The following is a 20,413-nucleotide window of genomic DNA, read 5'->3' on the forward strand; positions in this document are numbered from 1 at the left end:
GTCAAGTTGTTGTCCTTTCAATCTTAGTTGTGGAGGGTGCCGTTCAGCTTCAAGTTGTTGTCCTTTCAGTCTTAGTTGTGGAGGGCGCAGCTCAGCTCCAGGTCCAGTTGCCATTTTCTAGTTGAAGGGGCACAGCCCAACATCCCTTGCGGGACTCGAGGAATCGAACTGGCAACCTTGCAGTTGAGAGCCCACTGGCCCATGTGGGAATTGAAACGACAGCCATCAGAGTTAGGAGCATGGAGCTCTAACCGCCTGAGCCACCGGGCCGGCCCCAGATGATTTTTTTGAGATGAGAGGAATGTAGGCAAGAAGCAACCAAAAGAAAGACAAAAACTGAGACTCTAAGAGACTAAGGGAAAATGAAATACCAAGGTTCTGGTGTGGAGTCGAGACCTGAAGCCATAGAAGGTACAATGTATTTGGAGACTGAAGGAATGGAGGAGAAAAAGATGAAATAATGTCTGTTGGGGAGAGAGACTTGAGGTGTTCATGTCCAATGCCCTCTAATTTTCTCAATGAAATAGTATGTAAGTTTGTTATGAGGAACACAATTGAGTAGAGAGTTTGAGGGTGAATGTAACCAATGAAGCAAAAGGAGAGACAGTTGGCTCTGAGGACTGAACACCACAGATTTATATGGGCTCCAGGCCACAAGGTTGTTTAATGTTCTCTAGCCGTGCAGATTGATTAACGTGGCAGCAGACAAGACAGCAGCATTGATCTAGGTTGAGGTTTGGGTGAAGAATGCATGGAATTTTGGGTCCCAAGGAACTATGAGTACTAATGAAAGTAATCTAGGCTGGATAAGAAGGAGGAAAAGCTTCCTTGCTCTTTTGATTTTTACCATGCTCTTTCGATTTCAAAAAATAATAATAATAAATGCCTCAAAACAGAGGTCTCAGTGAGGATGAAAAATAGAAGAGTAAACTTTTAGAGGTGGTGTACTTGTAAGGAATGGTGACGTCAGGGTGTGGACATGGTGAATGGGAAGGTGAAGCAGACTAGAGGTGACGCTTACTCGTATTAAGAAAGTCAGGAATCTTAAGATCATGGCATTGGTGTGGCAAGTAATAATAGTCATTCAGCATACAGGTAAGATTTGACGTAGAGAGAAAGCATGTGAGTTGGAAGCCAAAATCCTTAATGAAATTTGAAGTTACCAGAAACTGATTGATGACAAAGATGGCTGGATAAAGAGTGATATAGTTGAATGACAAGTTTCAAGTGCTCAGGGATTTCTACTAGAAGTTGAATGGTAAGAATTTGAGGGTAGCATTGGAGAAGCAGAAGGATGTTGAACCCTCTCGCAACACTGAGGTCGGTGTGATGTGTGAAATTCTTCCACTTGAGAGGTTAATGGGGAAATGACTCTTCTGATATTGTTTCACATTGCCCAAACCATACATAGTTTATTTCAGTAAATCCCAAATCCTTACTAAAAAAATCAAATTAAATTCACCTAACTTTATTGTAGTGGATTTTCTTAATAATAATCACATTTTGAATTTTCTTGGAAAGACTAAAACTTTCTAACCTAAATTATTTATTTTTTCCAATTAAAAAAATTTTACAACATACAACTCCATACAAAATTTTACCTTAAATAATTTAATAGCCTCTGTCTGTAGAGCTTCAGAAGGTAGTGTTGTCAGAGGGGAAACGATTCCTTCCTTGCTGTGACACAGTGTAGGATGTCTCCATATCTGAGAGGCTAAATACAGAAAAATATGAATAGAAAACAGAAAGGATCACTTATTTTGGCCTCCCATTTACTAACCCATTAGAAATTAACTCATTCAGGCCTGACTCACTACTTTAAGTCATAAAAGTCATGAAAAAACCTTTGGCAACATTATTTTACTTCATTTTCCAGGCCATTGGGATTCTCATGTTTCTGCTTTGGATAAATTAAATCTAGAAGAGTTTGGTCCTAAGAGTCCTGGCTGAAAAAAATCTACCAGGGCACTATTATGTTGCTTAAATATGATAAACATTGGGGATTCAGGTAGGGAGATGACTATACATGAGAAGGAGAGAAGAAAGATCTGGAAAGGAGAAAGCAAAGTAGGAGGAGATAGAACGATACAGAGGAACTTGAATATATTCCTAAAAATCAACATTTATGAAATTCCTATGCTGGATACTGAAAATAAAGTGTGATCTCTGCAACTAGGTAAAGCATAACATAGAATCTAGATTCTCAATGGGGAAACCTTAGCCATAAAAAATCATTAAGATGCAAAGCAATAAATGCCATAAAAGAGTTAAATGGCAAAGTGCATTGGGACATAATTTTAACATTTATTAAATACCTTTTATGAGCCAGATCCTGAGCTGGAATGGGCTGGCTGGGGGAGCTCCTAAGGTCGGTAGGATTTGTATCAGGTTGGTGAGGAATGTGAAGGAAGGGGGGCATTTCAGACAGAGGAGTAATGTGAGCAAAGGCAGAGGTGTCACAGGACATGGCATATCTTGGAATGATGGTGTCCCTGGAGCCTAACAACCACAGTGAGAATCCTAGCCCATGACAAGCAAAGACAATGAAAAGGTGGGTACACTGCAGAGAAACAGGAACCACAAAGTGAAAGCTCCATTAGACTACAGGTGGTTAGGGTCCATTTCATAAACCATAAAGTCTTATATGTTATAAACTTACAAGGTTCCCCTTCAATATTCAGTAATTTGCAAACCAATTGTTCAAATTCGGATCCAACATTTACACTGTTACTTCCAGCTGCAACAGTCAGATGATAAAGCCAAGTGTCCTTAAAAAATATTAATAAAGATGTTAACCAAGATATAATTTTTGATGAATTAAAAAAAACCAACTTGCATAAACAGTAGAAAACTTTGGCACTAAAAAAGAACCACAAACACTTTAATTTTTCAATAGTAACTAAAAGCCACTTAGTCAAAGAGTTCTGAAGCAGACTCACTTGACTTGTGCTCATAATACCTTTCCCCACTGTTCACATTTTTATTACTTTCTATAAATGTTTCTCAGAAAAGCATGGTAAAATTGAGGAAAATAATATGATGTTAAGACACTAGAATAAATACAACCAGTGAGTATTCCTTTAAGAAATACCATAAATTCTATCAAGTTTAAAATCTGACTCCCAATACATACAAATAACATATACAAAATACTGAGGAAATCCAGAAACTTTAAAGAAAATAATATCGAGAACAAACTTACTACAACACAATAAAGGCGATATAAGCAAAGCCCCCAGCTAACATCATACTCAATGGTAAAAAACTGAAAGCTTTTCCTTTAAGATCTGGAACAAGACAAAGATGCCTACTCTTGGCACTTCTATTCTACATCGCACTGGGAGTACCAGCCATAGTAATAGGGCAAAAAACAGAAATAAAGGGCACCTAACTTGGAAAACAGGAAATAAAATTATCTCATATCATAAAATTATCGCATAAACAGAGACATATGCGTTCATATCTCTGTTTGCAGATGACATGATCTTATGTGTAGAAAACTCTACAGATTCCACACATTGTTAGAATTAATAAAAGCAAAGTTGCAGGATACAAAATCAATGTACAAAAGTCAGTTGCATTTCTATACACTAACATCGAATTATCCAAAAAGGAAATCAAGAAAACAATCCCATTTACAATAGCATCAAAAAGAATAAAATAATGAGGAATAAACTTAAACAAGGAGGTGACAGACTTATACACCGAAAACTATAAAACACTGATGAAAGAAATTAAAGCACAAAATTAAATGGAAAGACAACCAGTGTTCATGGATTGGAAGAGTTAATATTGTTAAAATGTCCATATTACCCAAAGCATCTATGGATTTAATGCAATCCCTATCAAAATCCCACTGGCATTTTTACAGAAATAGAAAAAAACAACCCTAAAATTCCTATGGAAGACCCCAAACAGCCAAAGCAATTTTGAGCAAGAAAAACAAAGCTGGGACATTACACTTCCTGATTCAAAATATATTACAAAGCTGCAGTAATCAAGCCATTTGGTGCTGGCATAAAAAAAGACACATAAGCCAATGAAACAGAATAGAGAGCACAGAAATAAACCCACACATACACGGTCAACTGATCTTTGACAAGGATGCCAAGAATACACAATGGGGAAAGGATAGTCTCTTCGACAAACAGTGTCGAGAAAATTGGACATCTGCATGCAAAAGAATGAAATTGAACCCTTATCTTACACCATCCACAAAAATCAACTCAAAATGAAATAAAGACTTGAATATAAAACTATAAAACTCCTAGAAGAAAACATAGGGACTAAGCTTCTGGACATTGACCTTGGCAATGATTTTTTAGATATTATATCAAAAGCACAGGCAACAAAACAAAAATAGACAAGTGGGATTACATCAAACTAAAAAGCTGCTGCACAACAAAGGAAACAATCAAATGAAAAGGCAACTTATGAAATGGGAGAAAAACATCTGCAATCCATTTATTCAATAAAGGGTTAATATCCAAAATACGTAAGGAACTCTTAACAACTCAATAGAAAAAAAACAAACAAACACACACAAAAAAAACCCCACAAATAATCTAATTAAAAAATGGGCAAAGGAATTGAATAGACATTTCTCTAAAGAACACATACAAATGGCCAACAAATTTATGAAGGGTGCTCAATATCACTAACCATTAGGGAAGTGCAAATCAAAACCATAATAAGGTATCACCTCACACCCATTAGAATGGCTTTTATCAAAAAAAGCAAAACACTGGTGAAGATGTGGAGAAAAGGGAACCCTTGTACACTGTTAGTGGTAATATAAATTGTTGCAGCCACTATTGAAAACAGTATGGAGGGTACTCAAAAAACTAAAAATAGAACTAGCATATGATCTAGCAATTCTACTTCTGGGTATATATCCAAAGGAATTGAAATCAGAATTTTGAAGAGATATATGCGCTCACACATTTATTGTTACATTATTCATAATAGTCAAGACATGGAAGCAACCTAAATGTCCATTGACAAATGAGTGGATAAAGAAAATGTGGTATATACATACAATGGAGTATTATTCAGTCTTAGAAAAGAAGAAATATTTTATAAAAGTTGTTTATATGTTAAAGATATAGTAGCCATTAAATATTTTTTATATGTTCCTTTTAGTTATATTTATGATTTTATTTGACGTAAAGAAGTATTTCATTTTTTTGTATTTCAAATCTATCAACCATTTTTACTGTGATTTCCTACATTGCCTTTTTTTAAAGATAGTACTTTCTATTCAGAGATCAGACAAAAGCTCCTTTAAAAATAATTTCATTTAACTCTTTCAATTCATCTGCAAATTATTTTGCTATATGTGTGAGATGACAAACAAAATTAATGTTTTGTTTGAGGAGATTAGCTAATCTCCTCAATATATGACACACATAATACCATGTATTGAATAGTCCATTACTTCCCCATTAATTTGTGATGCTTTTTTTAACACAAATTAATTTACATACTTTTATATTACATTAACTTTTATATTTTTATATATAGCTATATATATAACCATAATATATATAAAACACATTTTTCAATTTTATCTAAACCAAAATTTTGTTGAAAATGAGTCAAAATATAAGATGGAGGCTTTAGATTTACCCCCCAAAAATCCAGTCTGAGAGATCCACATTTTGAACATAAGGTTCCTTTGTCCTATACCTTCATGCACTAATTTCAGCCTTGACCACTTTTATCAATAGGATTGAAAAATGACACATTCACATTTGAACAAGGCTCATTTCCAGCGATACAAAGAATCTGAAAATAGAGCGGAAAGTCCTCAGCCGAGTTTGCTTCCTTGTTTCCATAAAAATGATTTGAAAATTATTACCAGTACTTAATGACATTAATCTACATCATTCTGAATCAATCAATAAGGCCTTACATACCTTTTCATGCTTGGATCCAATTAGGAGGTAAGTTGGCCCTTGGTCTTTGGGGTGGATCACAATGGTGTAATGTGTGGATAACAGACTCCTCCCACTGGCTTCATAATCTTCATCTGAATCACAAGATCTGTCAACCTCTTCAACTTTAGCCTCCCAGAGTTTGATCTGACCTAAAGGAAACTAAAGTAAATGTTAGTAATTGTGAGGAAGGCACTTTTAAGTCTTTTACTAGTAAAATCTTTCATATTCCTTTTCATTCTTTTTAAAGCATACCTTTTTATCTTTCTGTTATTTTCTTTGTTTTATTCTTCAATTATAGTTGACATTAAATACTACTTTATATTTGCTTCAGGTGTGCAGTATAGTAGTGAGACATTTATATAATTGATGAAGTGATCTCCTGACAAGTCTAGCAACCCCTGGCACCATACATAGTTATTACAATATTATTGACTATATTTCCTATGCTGCACTTTACATCCCTGTGACCATTCTGAAACTAGCAATCTGTATTTCTTAATGCCTTCACTTTTTTCACCCAGTCCCCCAACCTCCCTCCCGTCTGGCAGCCATCAGTTTGTTCTCTGCATCTATAAGTTTGTTTCTGTTTTGTTTGTTAATTTATTTTGTTCTTTACATTCCACATGTAAGAGAAATCACATGGTATTTGTCTTTCTCTGTCTGACTTTATTTCACTTAGCATGATACCCTCCAGGTTCTTCTGTGATGTTGCAAATGGTAAGATTTCATTTTTCATGGCTGAATCACATTTCATGGTATATATGTACCAAATCTTTTTTATCTAATCATCTACTGATGGGCACTTATGCTGCTTCCATTACTTGGCTATTGTAAATAATACTGCGATGAACATAGGGATACATATATCGTTTAGAAGTCTTGTTTTTTATTTCTTCAGATAAATACACAGATGTGGAATTGCTGGGTCATAAGGTAGTTCTATTTTTAATTTTTTGAGGAATTTCCAAACCATTTTCCATCATGACTGCACCAATTTGCAATCCCGCGACAGTGCATGAGAGTTCCTTTTTCTCTGCATCCTCACCAACACTTGTTTTTTAATTAATTGGTGATAGCCATTCTGACAGCTGTGAGGTGACATCTCATTGCATTTTCTGATGATTAGTGACATTTAGCATCTTTTCATATGTCTATTTGCCATCTGTATGTCCTCCTTGGAGAAATGTCTATTCAGGTCCTTTGCCCAATTTTTCCAATTTATTTTATTTTATTTTTAAAAATACTTTTATTAAAATATAGCTAACATGCAATACTGTATTACTTTCAGGTGCACACCATAGTTATCCAACATTTATATACCTAGAGAAGTGATCACCATAAGTCCAGCAACTATCTGACACCGTACCATGTTATCACAATATTATTGACTGTATTCCCTATGCTGTACATTACATCACTGTGACTTATTTGTTTTATACCTGGAAATTTGGACCTCTTATTCCCCTTCACTTTTTTCCCTGACTTTTTAAATTTTTCAATTACAGTTGATATTATTTTATATTACAGTTAATTTTTATATTAATTTCACGTGTACAGCATAGTGTATAAGTGTATTCTTGTATAACTTAAGAAATGATACCCCTGACTAGACTAATACCCACCTGGCATTATACATAGTTATTACCATATTATTGACTATATTGCCTGTACTTTATAACCATTGTTTTGAACTCTATATCTGGTAGGTTGCTTGCCTCTATTTTGTTTAGTTCTTTTTCCGGAGGTTTCTCCTGTTCTTTCATTTGGGAGGTATTTTTTTTTTTTTTTTTTTTTTTTTGCTTCCTATTGACTGCCTATCTGTTTGTTTCTGTGTATAATGTAGATCTGTTATGTCTTTCAGTTTGGGCCAGGTGGCATTAGGTAGTAGGTGCCCTTTGGGGCCTAGTAGCACAGTCTCCCTAGTCACCTGCTCCGGGTGCTCCAGGAGTGTCCTTTGTGTGAGTTGCGTGTTTTCTCCTGTTATAGTTGAGCCTTGGTTATTATTGGCATGTCAGTGAGTGGGACTGACCCTCAAGATGATTGGCTGTGGTGTTTGTCCATGTCACAGCTTACAGGTTTCTGTGCAGGGAGCTTACCCCACTGAGTGGGATTTGCCCCAGCAGGCTCTGGTGCCTACTGAGACCACCCTTTGTGTGCCAATTGGGTGGTGCTCTGCTGTTGTCTGAAGCCAATCTCCAAGTATGTTGATTTTGGGGCCTCTTGCACGGGGCTCCGGTGCAGGCCCAGGTCACCCACTGCATGTGACCAGGCAGGGACTACCTGGTAGGAGCTACAAGGCAATCCATGGTTGTTCACTGCCTGTGCTAAAGTTGGAGGCACATCGGAGAGGCCACGCTGTGAACCCAGGACATCTGCCACCAGTACTGTGCCTAGGATGGCTCCACCATATGCCAGGACACCTTGAGTCCTGCTGCTACTTGCCAACTCCCTTAAGGTTCGGCCACTGATAAAGCCTCGAACAATACACAAGTTGGGTGAGGCAGGGTCTCAGGGAGCCACTAGAGTGGGAAGAGTTGTGGTCACCAGGCTAATGTAAATTCTGGTTTGGCGCCAGTGCAGAGCCTGAAGCTACTCAGCAAAAGTCTCAGAGCACACCGAGGCCAGTCACCGCCTACCTGGGGTCTGTAGGTTTGACAGCTCTGACAGTTTCCCAGGAAAGAGTGCAATGCAGGTGGGGCTGGCTGCTTTTGGAGAAAGTGCCTCTGGCATTGGGGGAGTAGTGTGGGGTGGGGTCCCTGTGAGTCAGCAGGGCAGGTCTTCGGAGCTCACCAGACCAACCAGATTCTGACTTGTCCATGTGGAGGCGGGCTCGACACAGGAAAGATGGCTTTCACCTGCCAGCTGTATGGGAGGAGGACCTTCTCACAGGGAAATGGCAACTGTCCTCCAGTGCTCAAACCAAAGCAACGCAACTCAGTCTGACTCCTGTAGGTTTCCAACACCTTCCTGAATTACTGTCCCTCCGCGGGAGTCCAAGGTGGGTGCCTGGGAGTGAGCAAGTCTGTGCGCAAGCCCTTTAAGAGGACGCTTGGGTTTCCCGCAGCCTTCCTCCCACTTGGATGGTCGGAATCCCCACTGTTTTTCACAGCCAGAAAAGGGGCTCGTCTTCCTGGTACCAGTACTCTGGACTGGGGAGGCTGTTGTGGGGCTAGAGTCCTTCACTGCTCTCGGGGGAACCTCTACAGCCGAGATATCCCTCCTGGTTCTTACCCGCCACACAGAGGTTTGTGGTTAGCCAGTCCCGGCTCTCTGCCCCTTCTACCAGTCTCGGTGTGGCTTCTTATTTATATCTTTAGTTATAAAACTTCTGTTCAGCCAGACTTCAGATGGTTCTCCAGGTTGACTGTTCTCTAATTTAGTTGTAATTTTAATTTGTTCATGAAAGGAAGCAGGCACAGTGTTGATCTACTCGGCCATCTTGGATCTCTCTCTGCCAATTTTTTGATTGGATTGTTTGTGTTATTGGTGTTGAGTTGTATGAGTTCTTTATAAATTTTGGAAATTAATCACTTATCAGATATATCATTGGCTAATATCTTCTCCCATTCAGTAGGTTATCTTTTCATTTTCTTAATGATTTCCTTTTCTGTGTACTTTCTAGTTTGATATAGTTCCATTTGTTTATTCTTTCTTTTGTTTCCCTTGCCCAAGGAGATATATTAGAAAAAATATTACTAAGAGCAATGTCGGAGAGTTTACTGCCTTTGTTTTCTTTTAGGAGTTTTATGGTTTGGGGTCTTACATTAAAGTCTTTAATCCATTTTGAGTTTATTCTTGTATATGGTGTAAGAAGGTTTTGATTGCTATATCCTTGTAGTATAGTTTGATATCAGGTAGTGTAATACCACCAACTTTGTTTTTCTTTCTTAGGACTACCTTATTTGGGGTCTTTTACAGTACCATATACATTTTAGGATTATTTGTTCTAGTTCTGTGAAAAATGCCATTGGTATTCTATAGGGATTGTATTGAATCTACAGATAAAGCATACCTTTTTTTAATGAATCCCTAAACACATTGCATTTCCACATTGTTGAGAAAGCAGTAGTCACAACCAAAATGTGCAATAGTAATATAAAAAAAACAATTTGAATACTAGACATTTAACTTTTGTGAAAAAAGCAAGAAGGTAGTTTACCTAGTCAAGCAATTATGTAACTCAGTCAAAATATTCATTTGATTTTTTTTCCTTATAGAATTGATTTGATTAAGGTATTAGCTCAAAAGGACAAGTATAGACATAGCCTCAATACTATTCATAGAAAAAGTAACAAGTTTAAATAACTGGTGCAAAGAAGTGTGATTAATTATCACCGTAAACCCCAATAAACAAGCGGTATTCTGAGGGTATCTATTAACATATGTACACATAATATGTCACAAAACAATGCCATGATTTCATCCATCTTAATTTAAGGGTTAATATAAATATAAAACTGATTTATATTTAATTTTAGCTAGTCATTTATTGACAGAAACAATTATATCTGCTGTGTTGAATACTTATTTAAAACTTTTGCTTTATTTAAGTATATTTATTTCCAGAAAACACACGGTCTGCTTCAGATTTACAGCTTCTATATCTGATCAGGTTTGCAATTGCAGTCTGAAAACATTCATTCTACCAAGGTTACCATCGTACATTTTTATGTTCAGGCCCAGAGTTCAGTGCTTAGACTCTTTTTCCATCTACATTCACATGTGTGAACTCATCCAAGTTCATGGCTTTAGCCAGCTTGTATTAGCTACGTCCACATTTATAATTCCAGACTCAGTATTTCTACTTAGATGTCTGATAGCATCCCCTATAGCCTGCTCTGCACAGCCTTCCCCATCTCAGCTGTTGGCAACTTTATCTTTCTAGCTATTTTGGCCAAAAACCTCGGCATAATTGCTGACCTGTTCTTTCTCTCATATCCCATACCTTTTCAGTCAGCAAATCTTGTCAGCAAGACTTTCAGAATATACCCAAAATCTGGTCATTTCTCACACTCCACTGCCACCACAAACCACAATCATCTCTCACCTAGATTACTAGAACAGCCTTCCCAACTATTCTCCTCCTTATTCCCTTCAGATTGCTGCTGGAGTTCATTTTAGACATAAGTTAGATCATGTCACTTCTCTGCTCAAAAATGTCCAAAGGCTTCTTCTCATCTTACGTGGAGTAAAAGTCTAAGTCTTTACTATGATAAGGCCCCATGTGATTTAGTCCATTACATCTCTGATCTCATCTCTTATGATTCTCTTCCTAATGGACTCCAGGCCAGTCACTCTGACCTTCTCACTATTCCTCAAACACACCAGCCATGCTTCTGATTCAGGGCCTTTGCACTTGCTGTTCCCTCTGCCTGGAATGGTCTTGCCGGAAATATCCACATGGCTGCTCTTTTGCTTAGTTCATGACCTAATTAAAATGTCAGCTTCTCAGTGAGGTCCCATCTGGATGTCTTATCTAAAATGCAATATTATCTGCCTAGTAGCTGACTAATAGTAAAAAATTAATTCATTTAATTAATGTGCTGTCTTTCATGAGAAACATGTCTTTTTCCCCATTAAATTAATAACAATTATTTTCTGAGGCGTTACTATGTGCAAAGTTCTACTCTGAGCATTGCATGAAGAAAATTTATTTCTGAAGGAAAAATGCAAAATTAACTCATCTATACTTTCAGAAGAAGGTAGTAAAGCAAAAGCAAAATATTAGGGCAGAAAGTCACTAATAAAAAGCAAGCTTTAAAAATGGGATAAAGAAAATTAATTATGCTATGATAATACATGACAATTATGTGCTTTAGGCATATCTAATCATATAAAAATCAAGGTTCCGTCCACCCCAATATTTAAAGATGATTGTTCATTTTACCAAAGGATTCACCATAGCTCCATAAACAGTGAATAGACCTAGTGCTTTTAAATATTTTGACTGAATAAAAAAAAGACACTGATACAGATTAAAAGCAGATTGTTTCTGAAATAGCTATAGCACAAAATGAATTAGGCCTATACTAATTCACATTCATTATCAGTACTTTTCCAGTAATTATAATGGATTTCTACTCATCTATCTGTATTCTTCTGACTTGTTTCTTCTGTGACCAATGCTATCCATTTTTATTAAATAATAATTATTATTATGAGTGGGAACATTTAAGATTGAGTCTTGGCAAACTTTAAATTATTTTCTATTTATAAAGCACATGCTTATTATAGAAACTTAGTAAGTACGGGAAGTATCAAAATAAAGAAGGAAAAAAATCATCATCCATAATTCTACCATCACAGATAATTACTCAACATTTTTGTATAGTTCTTTCTGATCTTCCTGTTATGCATATTTTCACATGGATATGCCAGACTGAGAATTATAAACTCAGCATCCTAACCACCCTCTTTCAAAGTTACCCATAATTGCAGATGAGAAGTTGGGAACTATATTCGTCAGAATCCCCTTTCTGTATGGTTCTGAGTTAGTTTGCCTATAAGACAATTTGCATGAAATGGGAAAGAGAAGTCATCGTACTCCTGAGACAGTTGCTGTCAGGTACCTGGGCTGATGTGAGAGTCACTGAGGCTTGCTTCCTGGTAAACTAAGGACCAGCTGCCTCAGTGCTTTGGGTTCAGAGCTTCAGTATAGGCTTCTCAGGCCTCCAGTGGCAGCTTCCCTGACCTCTATTCCCCCAACTTTTTAAAAAGTTATGCATGTCCCTAATTCCATATTAAAACGGTTATACCTAGAATACACAGAGTAGCTTCTATTTTCCTGACTTATAATTTAGCTGGGATTATACTGAATGTATAATTTTATGTTGTGCTTATTCATGCAGCATTTTTCTATGTGCATTTCCCCACATTATTTCGAAGACATCATTTTTAATAGCTGCCCTGTATTCATTCCCACCCCCCCGAGCAATACTGACAACACTGGCATGCATCTGAAATACAGCTACTCAGAACTGAGAGTGCATATGGAACAGAGAAGTGCTAACTGACCCATGGGGTCACTGTACCAAGAACTTTAGTCTCATAAACCCAGTCATCAGTCACAGGCTACTATTTTGTGGATCAGTATTTTATGTGAGTATTCTTGGCCCAGGTTGGGTCAATTTTTATAGTTCCAGTAACCCAAAGGTGACATGGAGTATCCATAATGATAATGGGGCATACATTTCACCTTTGGAAGATATCCCATCTTTTTACTCTGAAAGTAACAATAGATAACTCAAGTCTCTCTAGGAGACTGGTTTAAAAAATGAATAAACAGGAAAAAAATAGGTAGATGGACGGATAGATACGTAGTATCTAGGGATTTGAGGGCCTGGGACAGGACTAGATTATTTTCCCTCCCCAGACCTTCTTTCTAGCTTGCTGTTCCCTTCATTCAACCTTACCTAGTCAGTCAGACGTGGAAAGTATGAGAAATTGATAGTTGGGAGTGGAGTATAGGAAGAGTTTTCTCTTTCAGGAAAAAAAATGCATTAATCAAAAGTTGCTAAGACTTATAATTAAGGACCAAGACTCTTGTAGGTATAGGATTACCTCAGTAATAAATTTTATGCAAAATTTCAACCTTATCAAAAATTCTAAAGTTTTAGCTAGCAACTGAAGAGTGAGATAGGGAAAAAAATTTTTTTTAACACGTAACAAACAAAACACTTCTCTAGTTACCTATTAAAAATACATACATACCTTATCTTCTTGACTTCGAAAATAATATAATGTTTTTCCCAGAAGTGTACACCAGACTCTCTTGGAGTAGCCATGTTTTACCTGAAAACATATTTCAAGGAATTAAAAACGTAGCTCAGAACTTTGATACCTTAAAATATAGCATATATACTCTACTGGAAGCTGCAGGTATCCAGTTTGCTCAGGGTATAAGTGATAGTCCAACTAGACTGTCCAGATGCTGTGAAAGATTTACCTGTTACAGGGGTAGCATGGTATGTTTTGCTTTAGTGTTCATCACTAAACATTTAATAAGTGTTTGTTATGTATCAAGTACTACACCTGGGATTGAGGATTCAAAGATGGATAAAACAAGATGCCAATTTCACAAGTATATTTCATCATTTCCGTATTTCCTAGTTTTCTGATAACCTGGTGGGTCTCTGGGTTAACACCCTACCTTAGCAATGTGAAGGTTAGAACCTAAACATTCTAGTGATTTCCAAAATGTAGAAGATTCATTCCTTCAAAATGAATTTGATGTCTTCTTTAGAAGGATTTTTACAAAATAATAAAATAACATTCAAAGCTAATATTATATATTTAGTACTTCCTATATGTCAGGAACTATGTTAAGTGACTGGGACCGAATTTGAATCTAGCTCTTGACTTTCTAAGCATTTTTGATGGAAGACATTTTACCAAAATTTTGACTGAGTATTATAGGTTTTTCATCATTTGGTGGCTTTTTGAAGATCCTTACTGTGGCTTCCCCCCTGCCCCAGTCCTGCCCAGGTACAGGCATGGAAGACGTTTGCCAGTCAGTCCCAAGTATACCCTCAAAACTAGAAAAACACCAAGAACCCCATTCCCTCCAGGGAGCAGATTTACAACAAACCCTGGTGCCCCAGACCTAGAATGTGGGGTGCCCGTTGAGCTTGCCCTATAATCCCACTACCCTGGTAGCCCTGACAACTTCTGCCTTGAGACTAGACCCTCTCCTGCCGTAGTTAGAGTGGGCTCAATCTGGAGAGGCCCAGCACCTGGAAACCAAGACACTAGCCAGTAAAACTAAAGCCCAACATTCTGTTCGTCATGCCTGCCCATGGTAATAAGTATTAAGGATACAAGTGAAGCAGGAAAAGAGAAGAAAGTGCTTGGGGGAAGAGAGGGGTGCATTTTACAACTTAAAATAAGATGCTCAGGAAGGCCTCGCTGACACTGATTGAGTCAAGCCCCGAAAGAGGTAGATGAGCTACGCAGTCATCTGAAAGAAGGACACTCTGGGCAAAGAAAGCAGCAAGTCCCAAGGCCATGAGATATGTGTGCCCACCTGTGTGTCGGAGACTGAGCAAGAGAGGAGAGAGGTTATTAGGGAAGGGGCGGGAGGTCAGGGTGGGAGGCACACATATTTTGCAGGACCCCTACAATGACGTACATTGAAATGGACTGTTCCGATAGTAATGCACTGAGAAGAATACAAATGATTGCCTCTATCGATGTTCCAGTAGGCAAGTCACTATAGTAGAAAAGGCCTGGGTTTTGAGGTCCAATGGACCAAGTGTTAAATTCCAGTTCTACCATGTACCAGATGGACGTCCTCACGCAACTGACCCAAGCTCTCAGCTTCTGTGGGTATCATGGGATTACTGTACACCTCATTGGGCTATCGTGACAACCAAAGGAGAAAAATGTAAATAAAGGATAATAGTAGTTACTCAATAAATGCTTCCTTCCTCACTATGCAAAAGGAGAAGAAAAACACATGTTTCATTTAAACCCACAAACACAGCTAGCTTTTGGGCTTTCAGAGCTATGGTTTAAGCAAACAACTCAACCATCTCAGATTGAAGGATTTAGAATGTTGCTTGAGAAAAAAACAAAAAAATGTTTCATTTGGCAAGACATGTTTCAGTTTAATTAAATTTAGAAACATATATTACAGACAAATATCCTGGAAGTTTTAAATAGTTTGTGTTACGCAGTTTTTTTGTTTGTTTGTTTTCTTCTTTTCAACAAACTCCAAAAAGAAGTCTCATCAAAAATGGAGTATAAGGCGTCTGGATGTAGAGAGCATTATTTTGAAATGATTTATCTTTAAAATAGAACAATGTGGGTTGGCCCGGTGGCTCAGGCGGAAGGCTGCCGGTTCGATTCCCAAATGGGCCAGTGGGCTCTCAACCACAAGGTTGCCGGTTCAACTCCTCGAGTCCTGCAAGGGATGGTGGGCTCTGCCCCCTGCAACTAAGATTGAACATGGCACCTTGAGCTGAGCTGCCACTGAGCTCCCGGATAGCTCAGTTGGTTGGAGTGTGGGCTCTCAACCACAAAGTTGCCAGTTCAATTCCTCGAGTCCCGTGAGGAATGGTGGGCAGCGTCCCCTGCAACTAAGATTGAACTGGGCACCTTGAGCTGAGCTGCGGCTGAGTTCCCGGATGGCTCAGTTGGTTGGAGTGCGTCCTCTCAACCACAAGGTTGCCAGTTCGACTCCCACAAGGAATGGTGGGCTGTGCCCCCTGCAACTAGCAATGGCAACTGGACCTGGAGCTGAGCTGCGCCCTCCACTAAAACTGAAAGGAAAACAACTTGAAACTGAACGGCACCCTCCACAACTAAGATTGAAAGGACAACTTGACTTGGAAATAAAAAAAGGCCTGGAAGTACACACTGTTCCCCAATAAAAGTCCTGTTCCCCTTCCCCCAATAAAATCTTTAAAAAAAGAAAAATAGAACAATGTGTACTTTTGAAGAACTAAAAATTAATGAAGACCTCTGCCAATTCACTGCAAAAACTGTGTTTTGAAAACGCAGTCTATCTTCATTTGTAAATCTGATTATATTAGGATTTCTTGAAAGTGACTTACTCTGAAAAACTCATAAAAAAACAAATCACACCAGAAGAACCCTCATGAAGATTTAAAGCCAATCTCAAACATCAAGCCTTTGGCAAACTGAATAATTCAAAGAATAATATTTTGCCTTGCATCCATAACAACGGTACTTCTTATCAGTTCTGTTTGAAACTTTGAAGACAAACAGTGTATCATATCCTGATTAGCCTTTGTCAATCACACAAAACATAAGCTCCCATGGTCTTCCCTTCTCTCCTATATTCTCACGCCTGTAGCCTTCTCTACCACAAATCCTGCCACCAGCCTTGTGAAACTCTTGTGGCAATAATAGCTAGCATTTCTGAAGTGTTAATGATGTGCCAGCCACTGTTCTAAAGAATGTTACCTGCTTAAATAATTCACTGAATCCCCCCAACAACCTGGGACATTGGCACTATTATTCCCCCCACTTTACAAATGAGGATGCTAAGGCACAGAGCCTGTAAGAAACATATTCAAGGTCACACAGTGGCAAGGGTCAGAGTCAGGATTTTCCCCCATGCTCTTGCCCTAGCTCTTTGCTGCACTGCCTCTCTACATGCTTAACTCACAGTTCCTTCTCCTCTTCACGTCCAATAACCTTTGTGATCCCTCCATTTTCACCATCCATCGGCTCGGCCACACCTTGTCCTTTTTTCTTCCCTGGGAACTGCTCCACTTCTGAAATTTACATTCTACTCTCCCATCTCAACGTCCTTCCACGTCCTTCTCTCCTCACTCACACCACTCAATTCTTAACGTCATTCAGAACTTTGAGTGCCCTAATCCTCCCATTTTATTCATTTACTGGTTCCCCCCTTCCTTCTCTTCCTTCCGGCCTCTCTTCCTTCTCCACCAATCTTGGAACTTGTGTTTGATCACCAAAGAACTCTTACTCTAAGGCCTGTGATTATGTTGCATCCCTATGCTTCTGACAAATCCACCCAACAAAATTTCATCTCCATTTGCTTTTAAATAACCTGGTGGAGAGTGCGGAAAAAGAGAGAAGGTTATGGTGGGGGGCAGGGGTGGTGGGTGTTAGAGGAAGCAACAGTAACTATAGTTAATAACTGTAGAAACTGGGTAATGACTGTCTGCGGATTCGTTCTATTATTCCTTGTACTTTCACATATGTTTGAAAATGCCTATCATAAAACATTGATTTTAAATCATCATCTTGATAAATATGTCTAAAGCAAGTAAAATGTTAATTGTAGAATGTAGGTGGTAGAATAGGGGTAAGCACTGTAAAATTCTTCTGAGTTTTCTACATATTTGAAAATTTACATAATAAAATGTTAGGCAAAAATCACTATCCTCACATCACTACAATGTAAATTATCTGCTCCTATTTCTGGGCATCTGAAGACATTAAAGAAAAATAACCAATATGAACTCAAATCACTCTAGTCAGATGGGCCCTCAGTAATTCATCAATCCTATGTTTCCTTGGGTACGGTGTCCCACTTCCCTGAATGATTACTGTCAATCCTTCCCCGCGCCCAGTAAATAACTTTGTTTATGGCATAATCTTCATCAAGAAAACTGGGGACACCAGACATGTGCTCAGTCAGTGTCCCACAAACGTAGGTATTCATTCTTCCTCACCTTCCTGCCAGTCCAGCCCTCCCCCTGTGCCTTTCCCACATTTTAGTATCTCTCAGCCCATTGCCTGGCATGTGGTAACTGGCCAATACACTTTTTAAATAAATGAATTCTTATATAGAAAATGTTCTTCCTAAGCAGTAAACTAAAAGTGAATATCCAGAATCAAATTAGTCAAGTGCTTAATATCTACCTACATATTTCTGCACTTAACAATGTGACAACTGGGAAAAACCCTCCTCCCCTCTAAAGTATTCAAAGCTGTTCCACAGTATCTCAAATTGTAGCCTGAATGTGAGCTTAGAACAAGTCACTCAGAATAACTGAGGGATGTTTCTCTCTTATAAGGCTCTGAGGGTGAAAATATGGGCGTGGACAAGGCTTCACAAATGGTAAGAAGAAAACCTAATAAGCACCCTGTCTGCAAACCCTGATGGTTTAGTCATCTGATAGTCACATCAACTTACTTATACTCATTTAAAACGCAGTTGTGAAATGAGAAGCAGGGAATAGCAGAAATATAATATGAGCGAAAATTAATAAGCCATGCTGATAAAGTAAAAACAAGCAAACAAACAAAAAAACTAACTGTGGGAGAAGTAACAAACCCCCGGCCATGGAATCATATTAAGCTCTAAGGGTTTGCTATACATGGTCCTTGAAAAAGGGGGACAGCTAGTCATTATGAATTATAAAAGCATGTGATTCAAAGCAGCACTGTATTCACTGGTAAATATATATTTGCACAGTACCAGGGAGTTTTCTAACCCATCAGTAACTGAAAAAACATTTTTGTGGTAATGTAATATTTTGGGGGAAAAAGACATAGGTCATTGCTTTGTTGAATGTATTGGTGAATTATTTCTCTTACTTTTGGAATAGCTGGTTAGTCTTTATAAATATTACTGGATAGTACCCACCTACATTATTATATTAAGTATAGATTACATGGTGACATGGTGGCATAGCTCATTAACATCTATATTTTTAACCGCTTACACAAACAAAGCACATGAGTGATGAGTATGCAGAGGTTATTTTTGTGTGTAATACTTTGTTATTTCTCTAAAAGTGACAATAAATATCTGTCAAAACCAAATGGACTTTCAAAATTTTTAAATAACATTTATCTTAGCATAAATCAATACTTACTCATTCTAAAAAAGTTAGGAAACAGAACTAAGCAAAAATAAAATCACGTAGAGGTATTCAAGATACCTTAGTAAATTGACCATTCGACCATTCATTTTTCTATGAATGCGTTTAACAAAAGTTGTGCTTTTACATATTACAGTCACTCTAGTATACGAGTATATGTAGAGTGATTATAATACTGAATTCTACTTGTTTTGTTATCCAATAATACATCCTATTTCTGTAACATTACATATTGTTTTAAACCATTTGAATGACTGCATAGTAAAGCATGATCTGTTATATAAATATTTATTTAAGCTACCCCCTACTCTACATTTAAGTTGATTCATATTTTTCTATTATTATAAACTGTGCCATGCAAGTAATCTTTCTGGGGTAATGGAAATGTTCTATATCTTGATAGTGACAGTAAATATCTGTCAAAACTTATCAAAGTCTACACTTAAAATCTGCATTTCAGCCCATGCTATTATAGCTTATTTTTTAAAAACAGGAAAAAAATACACTATGTTGTGATGAACAGCTTTATGCTCACATCTTTGCAAATTAAGACCATTTCTTAAGCATAAATTTCTTGGACTGAGATTACTGGATCAAAGAGCATGTATATATGTTTTTAAAACATTTCATATTCATTTACTCATTTGTTCTTTCAAGAATATCTACTGAGTAAACAATTTGGCCAAGACATCGCCAAATTGCCTCCTAGCAGATTTCTCTCACTAGCAGATTTCTTAATTTGTGTCAATACTGTGTTTCATAATGTTAAAAAATGTCCCCTCTTTGACCAGATTTTTAAAAATATCTATTCTTTCAAGTTGTGCTTTTTAAGAAATTAGTGAGAGCAAAACTTCTTACCAATGATGCTTTCTGATGGTTTGTATTTCTTATCTCTACTAGCTCTACTTCCCTCCCTTTGTGTCCTTTGTTCCTTTCCCCCATTGGTGTTTATCCTTTCCTTACTGATTAGAAAAACTTGGATTTCAGATGTTTCAAACACCTTATCAAAACTTTTCATCTGCCTTTTAAAAATTCTGCTTAAAGCATTTTTGAGAGTAACAAAATTTACATTTTTATGTATAGTAGTCAAACTTGTCATTTTTCCTCTTTATGGTTTTGGTCTTTGGTATCATATTTAAAACACTCCAAGAT

At 37.6% G+C, this 20,413-nt stretch overlaps 1 protein-coding gene across 8 annotated transcripts in view; it reads right to left on the minus strand.

The window, feature by feature from the left end:
• The window catches only part of PLEKHH2 (pleckstrin homology, MyTH4 and FERM domain containing H2), a 92,094-nt gene that overhangs the window by 27,032 nt on the left and 44,649 nt on the right, over window positions 1-20,413 (minus strand). For all 8 annotated transcript variants that reach the window (XR_016020465.1, XM_088796187.1, XM_088796190.1 and 5 more), the window contains 4 exons: window positions 13,650-13,730; window positions 5,919-6,098; window positions 2,660-2,768; window positions 1,602-1,714 (listed from right to left, as the gene is read on the minus strand). Coding sequence is in view for 7 of the 8 variants with exons in the window: in XM_088796187.1 (XP_088652313.1) it covers window positions 1,602-1,714; window positions 2,660-2,768; window positions 5,919-6,098; window positions 13,650-13,730 (483 nt within the window). In the remaining variant the exon portion in view is untranslated. The remainder of the gene's footprint in view (window positions 1-1,601; window positions 1,715-2,659; window positions 2,769-5,918; window positions 6,099-13,649; window positions 13,731-20,413) is intronic.

This window comes from Rhinolophus sinicus, chromosome 2, assembly GCF_057876585.1.
Source record: "Rhinolophus sinicus isolate RSI-liver-muscle chromosome 2, RSI-T2T, whole genome shotgun sequence".
Classification (NCBI taxonomy): Eukaryota; Metazoa; Chordata; class Mammalia; order Chiroptera; family Rhinolophidae; genus Rhinolophus; species Rhinolophus sinicus.